At 46.4% G+C, this 17,589-nt stretch overlaps 1 protein-coding gene across 2 annotated transcripts in view; it reads right to left on the bottom strand.

The window, feature by feature from the left end:
- Positions 1-17,589, bottom strand: part of GNMT (glycine N-methyltransferase) — a 195,817-nt gene that overhangs the window by 149,647 nt on the left and 28,581 nt on the right. For both annotated transcript variants that reach the window (XM_033938861.1, XM_033938862.1), the window contains exon 3: positions 1,209-1,305. In XM_033938861.1, coding sequence (XP_033794752.1) covers positions 1,209-1,305 — 97 coding nt within the window. The remainder of the gene's footprint in view (positions 1-1,208; positions 1,306-17,589) is intronic.

The raw sequence follows: 17,589 nt of genomic DNA on the forward strand, positions 1-17,589 counted from the left end.
TGTGTCAGACTGGTAAACTACTTATCCTCTACATCAGGAGTTCTCAATGCGAACCTCAGTCAGGACACACCAAGTCAATCTTGGGTACCCTGAAAACCTGACTGGCTAGGTGTGTCCCAAGGTATAACCCAGAAAGAAATCCACCGTTTACAACTATTGCAAAACACTGCTGTCAAATTAATCTATCATGCAAAAAATTTGACCATGCCACTCCTCTCCTCCACAAAGCACACTGGCTACCTATCACTCTTCGCCTCACTTACAAAATACTACTCCTCACCTTTAAAACAAAAAAACTCTAACCAACCAGCATTCATAAATAAACTTTTGATCCTATACTCATCATCCAAGGCCCTGATCTAACAATCAAAACCTACTTTCCATACCGTCAATATGGGATCTGTTTTACGATACTACTTTCAAATCAATTTTTTCAGTCACCGCCCCCTCTATGTGGAATGCCCTCCCATTAGATGTTCGATTAGAGAACTCTCTTGAAAAATTTAAAGTCAAACTTAAAACTTTTCTCTTTAAAGATGCCTTTACTCTTTAGTATCAGCTTCCGCTTCTCAAACCTTTAATTCTTGTGAAGCCTTGAAACATCAAACGCTTCTTTTGAAGCGATCCCCATCCTAATGTTTTACCTCCCCCCATTTACCTTCCTTTTTTAAATTAATTTTACTTCAATGTATTTTAAACAACTTTTCCCTCCCCAACTTCCCTTTTGTTCCATGTACATTAATGTGAATTTGTCTAGTATATATATATAAGCGGTATATAAGAAATAAAATTATTATTATTATTTTTAATATTTGATAAAATATTGTTTTTATTTACCTATTTTAATTGTTTTCTATAATCTATTTATATTGTACATTGTTTTGGTAGACGGTATATCAAAAATAAAGAAACTTGAAAGCAGCTGGCTCCGACCTTGGGGCCTTTTCACTGAAATAACCAACATGGTACTAATTCTCTATCTTTCCAATACAGTAAGTCCTCCAGGCTCCCTCTCGTTTACTATGGTGATTATTTTGTTTTTGTGAGGCATATGAAAACTGAAATTACATCCATTTTATTTGCTGCTTCAACTGTGTTAAAAATGGGGAGGAAAGGATAGGCTATCAAAAGGGAAGGGCTGGGGGCAGAACAGAAAGCCAAAGGTATTGACTGACATTTTGAAGAGGGAAGAAATTACCATTGCTAACCTTTGCAAATCGATTGCTTCCACTTCGCTCCTTGTGCAGATTGTAATCCAGCAAACGCTTGCAGATGTTCTCCATCACTTCAATAAGACGGATATCACTAGCAAGGAACAGAGAAACATAAGGATTTTATTCTGTCTTGATTTTTTTTTTTTTTTGGGGGGGGGGGGGAATTTTATATATTTCCTTTCTATGGTAGACTTTTTTGACTGACCTGCATACCTAGTACCTACTACTTTTCTCACTCTAAAACAGTGGTCTCAAACTCAAACCCTTTGTGGGGCCACATTTTGGATTTGTAGGTACTTGAAGGGCCGCAGAAAAAAATAGTTGTCTTATTAAAGAAATGACAATCTTGCATGAGGTAAAACTCTTTATAGTTTATAAAACTTTAACAGTTAAAAGGAAAGATATATATAAACTATAAAGAGTTTTACCTCATGCAAAATTGTCATTTCTTTAATAAGACATTAACTATTTTTTCTGCGGCCCTCCAAGTACTCAATTTTTTCTGCAGCCCTCACATTTAAAGTTTAATATCTTTTCTTTCTTAAAATTGACACATTTCAATCACTATATTGAAAATAAAATCATTTTCCCTACCTTTGTTGGCTGTTGACTTTATTTTTCTGTGCTTTTAACTATGTTTCCAGGGCCTTCTTGTCCTTTGACTGTTTTTCTCTCCGTCTTCACTTTCTGCCTTGCATCCATCTTTGGCATTAACTTAATATTTAATTTTTCTGCTTTCTTTTCAAAATCTACGTTTCCTTGACTTCCCTTCCCTTCCTATCTCTCTCTCCTTCTGTCCTATTTCCATGGTCTAACATCTCTTTCCTTCCTTTCTCTACCTCTCTCCTTCCTTCCTTTCCCCTGGTCTGGCATCTGTCTCCTTCCCTCCCCCATGCCCTGGCATCTCTCCCTCCCCCTCCATGGTCTGGTATCTCCTTTCCTTCCCTCCCTCCCATGAACTTGGCATCTCTTGTTCCTCTCCTCTCCCTTGTTTTCCTTCTCCTTCCTTCCCTCTCTTTCCCCAATTGGGTGCAGCAACAGAAGCATTTCCCTTCCCCCTTTCCTGTGCAGCAGAAGCATTTCTTTTCCCCTTTCCCTCCCCCTCCCTTTCCCTGTGCAGCAGCAGCATTTCCCTAGGGTCCCCCTTTCCTATGCAGCAGAAGCATTTCTCTTTCCCCTCCCCTTCCGTTCCCTTCCTTGTGGAGCAGCAGCATGTCTGGCCGGCTCCCTTGCTCAGTAAATCGTTCCGTTCAAAGCCGCGGATGGCGGCTTCTCGCGAGATCCGCGCCTGTGTCAGAAGCCTCTCTGATGTTGTGACGTCAGAGAGGCTTCTGATGCAGGAGTGGATAGCGGGAGGAGCCGCCATCCGCGGCTTTGAACGGAACAATCGACTGAGCAAGGGAGCCAAGCCAGACATGCTGCTGCTCCACAAGGAAGGGAAGGGGGAAGAGAAATGCTGGTGTGGTTGGCGTGAGGAGCCGCCGGCGGTCAAAGCTATGACCAGAACAATCAACTGCAGCAAGGGAGCAGTTGATCATCGCTTTCAAACCGCGGATCGCAAAATAGCACCTGGAGGGCCGTGAGTTTGAGACCACTGCTCTAAAACAAACAAACCTCCTCCTTCCAAAAAAATAAAAAAAAGCCTGATGATCTCAGCTTGCTCCTCAAATGTCACTCAGGAGTCTGCAAATTCAGTCATCTCTCTGGATTCAGACAGGGCTTAAAAAGGGTTAGGACACGTTCTTAGAGAACAAAGTCTATAAATCCTTAATTAGCCAGGCAGACTTGGGAAAGTTGCAGTTTATCCCCGACTGTAGGCAACAAGGAATATTTCAACTTTTTTGACTCTGCCAAGTACTTGTGACCTGATTTAGCTGGAAACAGGAAGCCCTTTGGTTTGCCTAGTATTATTTTCTTTCTTTCTTTTTTTTAATCTTTATTCATTTTATATTTTACATCACGTGCATAGAAAATATCAACCATTAAATTAATACATCACTTGAAATTCCACAAATTTTCTCCTTAAATAAGATTTATCCCCATCCCTTTCACCATACTAATATCAAATAATATATATATAGTATAATATAATAAATTCTGTCCTTCCTTTCATATCAAATAATGAAAATCAAAAACCCACCCCCCAGCCCATACATTCATTTATGTTAGATAGGGAAAAATGATATCTGTTCATTACAATAATTTATTAATGGCCCCCACACATCTTTAAATTTATTAAAAGATCCTTTTTGAACAGCTAACCCTCTTTCCATTTTATACAAGTGACACATTGAACTCCACCAAAAATTAGAATTCAATCTTTTCCAATCTTTCCAATTATACGTTATTTGTTGAATGGCAACTCCTGTCAGAATCATTAAAAGTTTGTTATTATTGGAAGATATTTGGCTCTTAGCTCTCATAGACATGCCAAATAAAACATGATTTTCTAACCAACAATTTATTTGATTCCAAATCAACTTCCAAAAAGACATAAGCAGCGGACTTTCACTTCTTCTTCCAGAGCCCAGCAGAGGAGAGGAAGCTCGTTTTCAGAGCCCAGCAGAGGAGAGGCAGCGTGGGAGCCCTGCTCCGCCCCTCCCCCCGACCTGCAAGGGATCCGATTTCACCCCGCAGCGAGTACTCTTAATTTCAGAACCCAGCAGAGGAGAGGCAGCGTGGGAGACCTGCTCCGCCCCTCCCCCGACCAGCGATTCAACCCCTGCAGCAGCAAACTTTGTTTTCAGAGACCAGCAGAGGAGAGGCAGCGTGGGAGCCCTGCTCCGCCCCTCCCCCCGACCAGCAAAAGACCCGAAATCATCCCCTGCAGCAGCGGACTTTCACTTCTTCTTCCAGAGCCCAGCAGAGGAGAGGAAGCTCGTTTTCAGAGCCCAGCAGAGGAGAGGCAGCGTGGGAGCCCTGCTCCGCCCCTCCCCCCGACCAGCAAGGGACCCGATTTCACCCCGCAGCGAGAACTCTTAATTTCAGAACCCAGCAGAGGAGAGGCAGCGTGGGAGCCCTGCTCCGCCCCTCCCCCGACCAGCGATTCAACCCCTGCAGCAGCAAACTTTGTTTTCAGAGCCCAGCAGAGGAGAGGCAGCGTGGGAGCCCTGCTCCGCCCCTCCCCCCGACCAGCAAGGGACCCGATTTCACCCCCGCAGCGAGAACTCTTAATTTCAGAGCCCAGCAGAGGAGAGGAAGCGTGGGAGCCCTGCTCCGCCCCCCTCCCCGACCAGCAAGGGACCCGATTTCACCCCCTGCAGCAGCAAACTTTCGTTTTTCAGAGCCCAGCAGAGGAGAGGCAGCGTGGGAGCCCTTCTCCGCACCTCTCCCCGACCAGTGAGGGACCCAATTCCACCCCCTGCAGCGCGGTCATTAGTTTTAAGAGTCCAGCCCACACCGCCCCTCTCCCCAATCTGCGAGGGACCAGACTCACCAAACGCCACCACAAGTTGAGTCTAAACACATAGGCGATTACCTTCACCAGAGAGGAGAGCGATCAGAAGCTCTCACCTTCTTCAAAAAAAATCCCTCTCATAAACTCTAACACCATTGCCTCAACTCTAACCAAAGAGTTACAAGATCCAAAGAATCATCCACCACACAAACAAAATGGAAAATCACGCATACAAAATCACACTAGCCCTCCTAATACTCTCTCTACTTACTTCAAACTGGCAAACCACAGGATATCACATATCACCCATCCCAATTCTGACATCAACCTTCAGACAACCACATCCACCCAGAAAAATCCACACCACCAGAACCCTAACATCCTGCCCACTGATCAGCCTAGACTACATTCCCACGGTCTGGGGAAAACGACCTCCACCAAAACATAATACAGTGGTGCCTCACACAACGAACTTAATTGGTTCCAGGAGCAAGTTTGTTATGTGAAACTTTCGTTATGTGAAACGCGTTTTCCCATAGGAATACATGTAAAAAAAAATAATTCGTTCTGCAGCATAAAATATGCTAAGATGACATAAAAAAAGATAAATTTTTGGTTATTATTTTTATTTAGATACATCTAAAAACATAATTGTTTTTTAAAACAACACACATTTTTTAAATTTAAAGACAGACTAAGTAGAGTCTAATTTTACAGTGAGAGAGGGCAGAGTCTCAGCGGCAAAAACTGGGACTTAACTGTTCATTTTTTTTTTTTTCTACCGTGTTTCCCCGATGATAAGGCAGGGCCATCAAATAAGACAGCCCCCCCTTTTTAGAAAAAAATGTAAAATAAGGCACCCCCCCGCAAATAAGCCACCCACCGATACCTGCGCTTACCCGAATCGGGTGGTACGGTGGGTGACTCCGTGTGGTCCCTGGCACCCCCGACACGATCGGGGCAAGAGGGAGCTCAAGCCCTCTTGCCCCCCCCGACTCCCCGACACGATCGGGGCAAGAGGGAGCCCAAGCCCTCTTGCCCCCCGACTCCCCGACACGATCGGGGCAAGAGGGAGCCCAAGCCCTCTTGCCCACCCGACTCCCCGACACGATCGGGGCAAGAGGGAGCCCAAGCCCTCTTGCCCCCCCCCGCCCCCCCGACACGATCGGGGCAAGAGGGAGCCCAAGCCCTCTGGCCCCCCGACTCCCCGACACGATCGGGGCAAGAGGGAGCCCAAGCCCTCTTGCCCCCCCCGACTCCCCGACACGATCGGGGCAAGAGGGAGCCCAAGCCCTCTTGCCCCGCCGATTCCCCAACTCCCCGACAATATCGGGCCAGGAGGGAGCCCAAGTCCTCCTGGCCACGGCGACCCCCTAACCCCACCCTGCACTACATTACGGGCAGGAGGGATCCCAGGCCCTCCTGCCCTCGACGCAAACCCCCCCTCCCCCCAACGACCGCCCCCCCCCAAGAACCTCCGCCCGCCCCCCAGCCGACCCGCGACCCCCCTGGCCGACCCCCACGACACCCCCAACCCCCTCCCCCGTACCTTTCTGTAGTTGGCCGGACAGACGGGAGCCAAACCCGCCTGTCCGGCAGGCAGCCAACGACGGAATGAGGCCGGATTGGCCCATCCGTCCCAAAGCTCCGCCTACTGGTGGGGCCTAAGGCGCCTGGGCCAATCAGAATAGGCCCGGGAGCCTTAGGTCCCTCCTGGGGGCAGGGCCTGAGGCACATGGTCGGGTTGGGCCCATGTGCCTCAGGCCCCGCCCCCAGGAGGGACCTAAGGCTCCCGGGCCTATTCTGATTGGCCCAGGCGCCTTAGGCCCCACCAGTAGGCGGAGCTTTGGGACGGATGGGCCAATCCGGCCTCATTCCGTCGTTGGCTGCCTGCCGGACAGGCGGGTTTGGCTCCCGTCTGTCCGGCCAACTACAGAAAGGTACGGGGAAGGGGGTTGGGGGTGTCGTGGGGGTCGGCCAGGGGGGTCGCGGGTCGGCTGGGGGGCGGTCGGAGGTTCTTGGGGGGGGCGGTCGTTGGGGGGAGGGGGGTTTGCGTCGAGGGCAGGAGGGCCTGGGATCCCTCCTGCCCGTAATGTAGTGCAGGGTGGGGTTAGGGGGTCGCCGTAGCCAGGAGGACTTGGGCTCCCTCCTGGCCCGATCGTGTCGGGGAGTCGGGGGGGCAAGAGGGCTTGAGCTCCCTCTTGCCCCGATCGTGTCGGGGAGTCGGGGGGGCAAGAGGGCTTGGGCTCCCTCTTGCCCCGATCGTGTCGGGGAGTCGGGGGGGCAAGAGGGCTTGAGCTCCCTCTTGCCCCGATCGTGTCGGGGAGTCGGGGGGGCAAGAGGGCTTGGGCTCCCTCTTGCCCCGATCGTGTCGGGGAGTCGGGGGGGGCAAGAGGGCTTGAGCTCCCTCTTGCCCCGATCGTGTCGGGGAGTCGGGGGGGCAAGAGGGCTTGGGCTCCCTCTTGCCCCGATCGTGTCGGGGAGTCGGGGGGGGCAAGAGGGAGCCAGGCGGAGAGAGGGCAGTTAAGCGCAGTGCCTGCGCGGAAGGATGCAGCTCGGGCGACTTCGTTGTGTGAAACGAAGTTCGTTGTACGAATCAAGACATAAAGTTCGTTGTGCGCAGCGTTCGCTGTGCGAGGCGTCCGTTATGCGAGGCACCACTGTACTACCTCGCAAAGACAACAAGCACAAGCACCAGCAAATAACTTCCTCTACCTCAATCGCAACCTTAACTCCAACACAAAATACACCTCGCTAACCTGTGCCTACATGAATATAAGGTCAATAAACCCAAAAGCAAATCTAATCAAAGACTGGATAATCAAAGAACAACTAAACTGTCTCTTCCTAGCTGAAACCTGGCTAACATCCAACACGGACCCATGCATAACCGAATTCTGCCCCACAGGTTACAAAGTAGAAATGGTATGTTGAGAAAACAAACGAGGGGGTGGCTTAGCGATTCTAGTAAAAAACAATCTCAACCTAAAAGTGCTACACAAACAATCAACCCCTCACTTAGACCTTCTGGCATGCCAACTATCCGACAACACACTCACAGGCACCTTGAACTGTCTACTATGCTACATCACTCCAGGAAAATGGAACACCTCAAAACACGCTCTTGAAGAATTCTTATTCCAGAACTCTCTATCCTCCTCATACAACTTGCTCCTAGGAGACATTAATCTCCACCTCGAAGACCACACATCCAAACAAGCAAACGAAATACTCTCATACCTCGATGCCCTATCCTTCCAGGTCCTCAATCCGGAACCCACGCACAATAAAGGCCACCAACTTGACATAGCAGCATTCACACCTCACAACCTACACTCCCCAAATATTCATATCACCAATGGAACATGGCATCCCTCTCTATGGTCAGACCACCATAAATACACCTTCACTATCAACTGGCCTCAAAAAAACACAAAATCTATGCCCCCAAAAACAACCTTCAAATCTAGACAGAAAATTGAACCAGCCACATTCTGGGACAAAGTGGACCCAGCACTTGACCCCATAGACCCTTCAGACTTCGCAAAACACTGGCGCTCCCTAAGCGAAACAACCTTGAATGAGCTAGCCCCAGAAAAAACCAAACACAGAACCTGCAGACCATCAGACAAGTGGTTCGACTCAGAACTCCACCTACTAAAAAGGCATTGCAGACAACTTGAAAGATCTTGGAGAAAAAAGAGAAATGACCAAACCAAATCCGCTTGGAGAACCCAAATCAAACTATATAACAACAAACTTAAGGAAAAGCGCAAAACTTACTACACTAAACTAATTGGCACAAACAACCCCGACACAAAAACACTCTTCAACTTAGTAAAAAAACTTACAGACACAAACCCATACCTTGCCACTCAAGGCAACAAAACCCCAACAGCTTCCCAACTAGCTAACCATTTCAAACTCAAGATCATCAAAATCAGAACTACCTTCAATAACTCAACTACCATACTCAACGAGTTAATAACTACCCCCACAACAGAAGAAGCCATAACAGCAGATAGAACATGGACCACCTTCCCAACTCTACAATGGCCTGAACTGAACCGACTATATAAAAAATACAGCCACACCTCATGCGAATTGAACAACTGCCCATCGTATCTACTCACAAGTGCCTCCCCTAAATTCAAAACCAGCCTCATGCAGTGGATACAAAGCACTCTCATAGAAGGCCAATTCCCACAAGATCTAGGAGAGATCATAATCACACCCATATTGAAAGACCAAAAAGGCCCTGTAGACACACCTACCAACTACAGACCGATCGCTTCAATCCCACTCTATATCAAGCTGATTGAAGGACTCGTGGCTCAATACCTCTCTAACTACCTAGCAGACCACAATATACTTCACTCATCCCAATCAGGATTTAGATCTTACCACAGCACGGAAACTCTACTAGCAACACTACTGGACATAGCCCGACAACACCTCAGTAAAGGTCACAGGATCCTAATTATCCAACTAGATCTTTCCGCAGCCTTTGATCTAGTTGATCATACCATACTACTCCAGATACTTGACGCAATAGGGATGTCAGGGGTGGTGTACAACTGGTTCCAAGGATACCTTAAAACAAGAACTTACAGAGTTAAGATAAACGACACGAAATCCAACACATGGTCTAATCCATGTGGAGTCCCTCAGGGCTCTCCACTTTCGCCCATTCTATTCAACCTCTACATCTCTTCCCTTGGTACCATTCTAGACAACCTAAACGTAACATCCTTCAGTTACGCAGACGACATAACTATCCTCCTCCCCTTCGAAACCCAAGACAACTCCGCTACTGGACACTTGGAAACAATACTGGACGAAGTAGAAAAATGGATGACAAACCACAAATTAAAACTAAACTCGGATAAAACCAAATTCTTAATGCTTGAAATGGACAAAATCCCATCCATATCAGACCTGGAAATCAAAACTACCAAATACCCAATCCAGACCTCCCTCAAAATCCTGGGAGTGCTGATAGATAGATGCTGCACTATGCAGACTCAAATCAACAAAACTACCCAAAAAGCATTCTTCACAATGCGCAACTTACGAAAAATAAGGAAATTCTTCGACAAAGAACACTACAGGATCATTGTTCAATCCCTGGTACTAGGACTTGTGGACTACTGCAATATCCTATATCTACCATGTCCTACAAAAATGATCAAAAAACTACAGACCATTCAGAACACGGCTCTCAGACTAATCTATTCCCTCGGAAAATATGACCACATAACTAACGCCTACCTAGACTCACATTGGCTACCGATCAGAGCCAGAATCCAATTCAAACTATACTGTCTGATCTTCAAAGTACTCAACGGTACAGCACCTGCCTATCTAATCGATCGCCTACACCGGAACCTTCCACCCAGAATAAGAAGAACACTGACACCATTCTCATACCCACCACTCAACGGCACTCATCGTAAAAAGCTTTACGATGACCTCATAGCAACGCATGCAGCAAAACTCGAACCCTCCATAACCAGATTATTAACCTCAACATCTGACTTCAAAGCATTCCGCAAAGAACTCAAAACGCTACTTTTCAAAAAGCATATTCATAACACCTAATTTCCTCTTCCACATACACCGACCAGGTTACCCACTCCCTGACACCAAATCCTCAACCGACCAAAAACCGGAAAAAGATTTGATATGTAATGTAATATAACTGCTCTCATCCAATGTTACCAAGTCTATACTCATTCTGTAACTATGTCTTACCCTAAATGTCATGTACCCTCCTGGAAATGTCCAGCTTCTTCTTATGTAATCCACTTTGAACCGCAAGGTACAAGCGGAATAGAAATCACTAATGTAATGTAATGTAATGTAATAATAAATGGACAATAAAACAATATATGGTCTAAAGTCCCAGCATCGAGATGACAATGCCAACATCTATTAGACTTAGAGCAATCCAAATTTTGTAAACGAACAGGGGTCCAGAATGCTCTATGCAACAGGAAAAACCACGTTTGCCTCATAGATGCAGACATTGTACATTTCATCCTCCAAGACCAAATTCATGGCCATTGAGATGCAGTAATTTGATGCTTAATCTCAATGCTCCAAATATCTCTAAGTCCAGTTTTTGGTTTTTTATTCATATATCCAGATATTAATTTGTACCACTGTGCGGCCTGGTGCCCCAGGAAGTCTGCCTGAAAGCATAAGAATTCTAAACTAAATTGATTATTAAGAGATTTCCATTCAAGGAACCCTGCCTGAATAGCCTGCTTCAGTTGCAACCATTTATAACTTTGTTTTTTATCAAGGCCAAATTTATGTTGCAACTGTGAAAAATCAAGCAGTTTACCATTAGATAAAACATCATCTAACGTGCGTATACCTGATTTTATCCAACACTTCCAGACAATCCTAATATTATTTTCTTATCTGTAATTTATAAATGCAAAATGTAGTCTCACAAATTTTAGTGGCTTTATGGATTGTTATCCAACTTGGTGGTCTGACATGGGTATTGGATTAACTATCAGTATTGAAAGAAGAAAATAAGGACCGAGATGGTTTATCAGAAGAGTTACCAAGTTTACTTCAGGCTTGATATCTTGCCTATCAAAAAGGTCTAAGCAGCTTAAAGTAAAGAAATAAAAATAAATAAATAATGTTGAGACATTACAAGGCAGTGAAGGAAAAAAGGGAGGAACTACAATTCAAATAGGAAAGGTACCTAGGGGGGAGGGAATACAAAAGGTTTGGTCTAGAGCAGTAGTAGGCAAACTCATTAGTCAAAAGAGCCAAACAGCAGTACAATGATTAAGATTTCTTTTGAGAGCCATACCCCATGCCCACTTACGCTATGACAGCTATGTCAACCTGACTGACACCCCGCTCGCCCGTACGTAGTCAAAATCGATTCGTGGCAGAGCCTAGAGAATGACACAGGGAAAAAAATTTGTCTCTGTCCCCGCGAGCTCGGTGCCCGTCCCCACAAACCATCGGATCCCATCCACACGATCCTTGAATAGTTTTATACTGAACTTATTAAATATAAAAAGAAACAAAATTCTGTACAATTGTCAATTTATAAATTAGCGTCTTTTCCCCACTCTCTCTTCCCCATTTCCCTTCAGCGTCCTCAGCCCACTCTCTCTCCACTTCCCTTCAGCGCATGCACATAAAAACAAGCAAGCAATTTTATATCAATTTCATTCTATTCATTCATAAGAAATTAAAGTCTAAATAATGGCAGTCACATAACAAAACATGATTTTACAAAAATAATTCCCTGCAGTCAAGCCTGCAAGGATTACTAGATGTCTTCCAGCAGCTCCTCTCCCTCCCCCTTACCTTTGTGGCCAAGTCAAAATGATCTACCAACAATAAAATTTTAAAAAAACACAAAGCACACTGTATGTAGAGAAAATGTTAATTATCATTTATATTCCGCAGGTTTTCAAAGAGGTCAAGGCAGATGATTTTATGCAATGTCACCTCAGTAACAACTATACAAAAATACACAAATATACCCCCTCCCTTTTTACTAAACTGCGATAGCTCTTGATGCTCATAGGCTCTCTGCGCTAAAAATCACTATTGCAGTTTAGTAAAAAGGGGGCCATAGTGCAAAATATAGACAACAGATTTAAATTCTCAAAACGGACACATTTTGATCACTAAGGAAAAATTATGTTCTTACCTGTTAATTTTCTTTCCCTTAGACGCAGCAGATGAATCCAGAGACCAATGGGATAGCTCACATCTACCAGCAGGCGGAGATAGAGAAACTGATTAACAGGTGGTCCTATTGGCTGGCACTCCTCCTGTCTCATCAGTATAGCTCCTTGCCCAAGCACACGTAACCAGCAATAGGCATAGCATGTAAAAAACTTATTTCCCATAACAAATCTCAAAATGCAATAATACAGAAAACAACCTGCCATAATAACAAACTACGAAAGTTGCAAAAGAAAAAACCGAGAGATAATATCCAGAAAGGGTGGGGCTCTGGATTCATCTGCTGCGTCTAAGGGAAAGAAAATTAACAGGTAAGAACATAATTTTTCCTTCCCTAGCAACAGCAGCAGATGAATCCAGAGACCAATGGGATGTAGCAAAGCAATCCTCAATCTGGGTGGGAAGCAAACGCCGCCTCCACAACAACCGAAGCACAAAACGCCCCTACCGCATGCGCCCCCACATCCAAGCAGAAATGGGGAGAGAAAGCACGCTCGGAAGACCAATTAGCCGCGAGACAAATCTCCTCCAAGGAAAAAACCTCTGGGCCGAGCCCAAGAAGTAGCCATCGCTCCAGCGGAATGGTCATGAAGTTCTTTCGCCAACCGCTTCCCTGCCAGCAAGCAAGCATAAAGAATGTCCTCCTGGACCCATTAAGTGATGGAGGCTTCGGACGCCACCAAACGTTAGAGGCGTCCCTTGAAGAATGCAAAAAGGAGATATAAACAACTAAAAGTCGTAAGAAACCGAGCTCACAGAGAACGCTACGTACATATCAAAAAATGCAGTGAATAAAAGCACTGCTCCCAATTTCCCCTCCCAGGAAGAAGGAAGGAAAAGCGAGCATAACATAAAAGAAAGGATGACACCCCCCTAGAAAGAAATAATGGTACCATTCGAACTGATACCCCATATTTTGGAAATCAGAAATAGGAATCCCCTTTGAACAAGGCCTGCAACATAGAAAACTGCAGAGCTGAAGCCATGGCCAAAAGAAACCCCATGTTCAACGGCACAGCCCTTTAGAGTCCCAAAAGACAAGGATGAAATGAAGCCTTGGGTAGGCAAAATGGCATGTGCCAAAACCGAAAGCACCGCTCCAAGAGAGGCAGGCAAACCAAGTGCCGATTCGGAGTCCATAGAGAAAATGTAAATATACTCCCAGGTTGTCTGCAGAAATATGTAACCCCGAGAAACTAATTCAGCAGAATGGGATCCAGCCTGCCCAATGCCCCCTATCTCGGGCACCATGCAGTAAGTGGAACAACATCCCTTAGTTCCCGAAGAACTACAAGAACCGTCCTGAGGACCAGTAACACTGAAAAGGGAAACACAAAACATAGAGGTCCTGCTTCCACCAAAAACACTTCGCCATCCTCGTACAATCCATCATCCTTTCCAGATTGGATTATTGCAATTCCATTTACCTAAGCTTAACAAAGAAAAGCCTCCACAGACTCCAACTAATCCAGAACACCGCGGCCAAACTTATCTTCTCAAAAAGTAAATTTGACCATGTCTCACCGCTCCTGTCCAAGCTCCACTGGCTTCCTGTTATTTCCAGGGTCCATTTTAAATGTGCCTGCCTAACCTTCAAGATCCTCCACGGTATCCTTCTTCCTCTTATTCCTCTATCCTGGAATTCCTCAAATCCAATCTCCACTAGATCCACGCAAAAACTAAAACTATCCTACCCCTCCTTAAAAGGCATCTCCCTTGTTGGTAAACTCGGGTCCTCCCTCCCTTTCAGAATCGCTCAGCTCTGGAATAGTCTCCCTTCCCCTCTCCGCAACTTGAGCCCCTTTCTACCATTCCGTAAGCAGCTGAAGACCTGGCTCTTCTCCAAAACGTAATCCCGTCCCCTCCCTGGCACTCTCACACCTAACCTCTCTTCTCTCCTACTTATATAAATCCATTGGAGTTCCGTTCCTTCCCTAACCATGTAAACCGTGTCGAGCTCCTCATGCGGAGATGATGCGGTATATAAACCCAAGATTTAGTTTAGTTTAGTTTATAGAGACTCCAAGAACGAACTGGAAAACCTGAGGAGAATGCAAAGATGCAAGCATCCTGAAAAATCTTCACAGCCCTCTGACCTGACATTATAGTGTCTTCTCCCTCATGAGAAAGCCTGAAGAGTCATTGGAAGAAGTCAAGATCCCCTCAGAATGAAGTGCAGAAGGTCAGGGAATGGCAGAATAAGACTGTAGGATCTGCAAGAAGATTCTCCTAGGAAAAATCAAGGTTCACAATGTAAAGAGGAATATACTGGAACCATGAAAACAGTACTAACCCCATGCAACATGAGCGAAATACGTATGTCCTTTAAAGTGAATACGTACTAGACTCAATCAAGATGCTGCATCTACTGCCCCGTGGAAAACAACAGCATCCTTACAGGTATCAGACAAAGCTCACATCGTTAATGAGAGCTTCAGGGATGAGGCTAACAGCCACATAGTGCGTGATCCTCCATGGGTTTGATAGAATAGGTAACTGGCTTCTGGTTAAAAGGAGCTGTACAGCCCTTTCTGTCTGGTCGGGGGGCCCGTCTAGCATGTGCCATGAGAAAATGGTGACAGGAGAAACCAGCGTGATAAGCATGAAAATCTGAAGTCCAGGCCCCCTCAGAAATAAAGAAAGAGAGTCCTGGCCGCAGGAATATGCGCAGTGTCATTATGCCCATAGAGACAGCCCGAACTTGGAAACTGCTTGTACTACCTTTAGGCATAAATATCCTGTGCCACTACTAGACACATGCAGCTCAGCACAGAGGCCCAAATAAGGACAGTTACCAACAGACAAAGGCTCAATCTGCAGGGACCCCAAGAGAGACAATGAGATACCTGTGTGAAATACAGGGCACTATCTTACTGCTGATCTCACCGTGCCGTGAGTTGCAATATGTCGCCCCAGTCCGGAGACAAACCGAGACTGGGTGACCTAGCACAGGTCAGAGTCTCTCTGGTAAACCCCTTGAGTGCTAACCCCAGAGTCCGATTAAACAAGCAGCTTCCTTCAAGGGAGTACAACAGGAACACAGACATAGACATATAAAGCTGCCCAAGCTTGTCCCAAAGCTGGTGAAACACATACAACTTGTCTGAACCGGAAAGGAGAGAAGCCCCGGCATACCTTGACCAAAGTCAGCTGGAAACAAACTACCGGAACGCTGCAGCTCTCCCGCCATCGCAGGAGACCCATGCGCACGCCTGATTCTCGCTGACACGTGGCTGCTGCATCAACGCTCCTAGAAACATAGTCGGATTCGAGCCCCTCAAAATTTACCCTGCCGCGGCTTGCATAGAAAGAAAATCAGACTCGGGGAATAACCAGAAGAACGGCCCACAGCGCCGGAAAAAACATATCCCATCTCATGCGCACTGCTATAAACCGGCACCTGCACAATCAGCTGCACATGGCCATGACAAACACTGATGAAAGAGAGCCTCAGAATAAACAGGACCACTGCTGCACTGAAACCCAACAATGAGAACAAGTACGAGCATGAAATTGCATCGCTACTGCTGCGCTGTAACCAACAAGGAAACCAAGCGCGTGCATGCAAAGGACGGGAAGTCCCGGCTCCCTCCATGGATTTCTAGTCATAAAACTTAGCCTCAATAAAATATCCATACCTTAAATGTATGATGACCGAACCCACAGTACTAAGACTCCCAAACAGAACCTGAAGTTCAAACAACTGTAAAAGCCAGACATACTCACAGCTTGTTGTTAGGGCCGGTTGAAGCCAGTTTGCAGCAAAAACATGGCAGAATGTAGCAACTGTGGTCTCTTTTTTTTTTTTTTTTTTTTTTTACAGAGAAGGGAAAGAAGAAAAAAATTGAGACCCAGTCAGACCCTCTAGCAATGGAGGGAGGGTGAGGCAGGGACAAGGGGGGGCCCAAGTGTAACCTCTAAAGCCGGCACCGTTCAGCCGGACACCCTTGTCTCACTGAAGAGAAAATCTCAACAGGAGAAAATAAAGTTCCAGCCACAGCCAGAATTCAGGAGCTAGTTGAATAGCGACCTTTTCCTGCTGGGAGATAGAGATTACTGATGAGACAGGAGGAGTGCCAGCCAATAGGACCACCTGTTAATCAGTTTCTCTATTTCCGCCTGCTGGTAAATGTGAGCTATCCCATTGGTCTCTGGATTCATCTGCTGCTGTTGCTAGGGAAATTGAAAATAAAATCATTTTTCCTATCTTTGCTGTCTGCTGATTTCATGAGTCTCTGGTTGCATTTCCTTCTGACTGTGTATCCTTTATTTCATTTCTTTCTTTCTGCACTCAGGCCTAACAATTGTCCCTTTCTATTCCCTCCCGCCTTCCTTCCTATGTCCTTAGTGCTCCCAGTATCTTCTATGTCCTTAGTGCCCCCAGTGCCTCCTTTCCATGTCCCTTCACTGCCTTCCAGCCTTTGTTCCACTCCCCTCCCCCGAAGCTAGCCAGCCTACCTTCCTCCCTCCCTCCCTGCCATGCTAAAGCCAGCCTGCCTGCCTCCCTCACTCCAGCGCTGAAGCCTGCCCCCTATCCCCACTGCTGCTGCCTACCGCCGCTTCAAACAACCCCCCCCCTCAGCGATTGGCTGTCACTGAACTTCTTCTCCGACATCAGAATTGACGAGTGGGATTGAGGCACGCTTCGACCGGCGTTTCAACCCCACACGTCCCGAGAGTCGAGGAGTGGAGTCTGAGGAGGAGAGGCGCCAAGACCGATGCACCTTGACCGGAGGGACCTCAACACTACGCTCAGGCTGGTCCGGCGCATGTGAGGTCAAGGCCGGGGTCAAATGGGCCAAAGCCGAGGAGAGCTCCGAAGATATCATAGCCCTTAACATCTCCTGAAACACGGGCACCGAAAGCATCGAAGACATATCTTCCATAAAAGGTATTTCCCATGTAGGCAAACTTGGGTCATCCCTCCCCTTTAGAATCACTGAGATCTGGAATAACCTCACCTCCCCTCTCCGACCACGTTGAGCCTCTCCAAACCTCAAGCTCCCTCCAACTCTTCCGCAAACACCTAAAAACCTGGCTATTCTCAAAACTGTAACACTTCCCCCCTCTTAGGCCTCTCACCTTCCCCCTTTACACCTAACTCTTTAATCTCTCCACTGTAGTTCCTCTCTCATCTTTCTTCCTGTAAACTGTGCCGAGCTCCGCATTCGTGGAGATGGTGCGGTATATAAACCCAAGGTTTAGTTTAGTTTAGTTTACATATCAGATGTAGCGGTGCATTCCACT

Source organism: Geotrypetes seraphini, chromosome 3 (genome assembly GCF_902459505.1).
Source record: "Geotrypetes seraphini chromosome 3, aGeoSer1.1, whole genome shotgun sequence".
Lineage (NCBI taxonomy): Eukaryota > Metazoa > Chordata > Amphibia > Gymnophiona > Dermophiidae > Geotrypetes > Geotrypetes seraphini.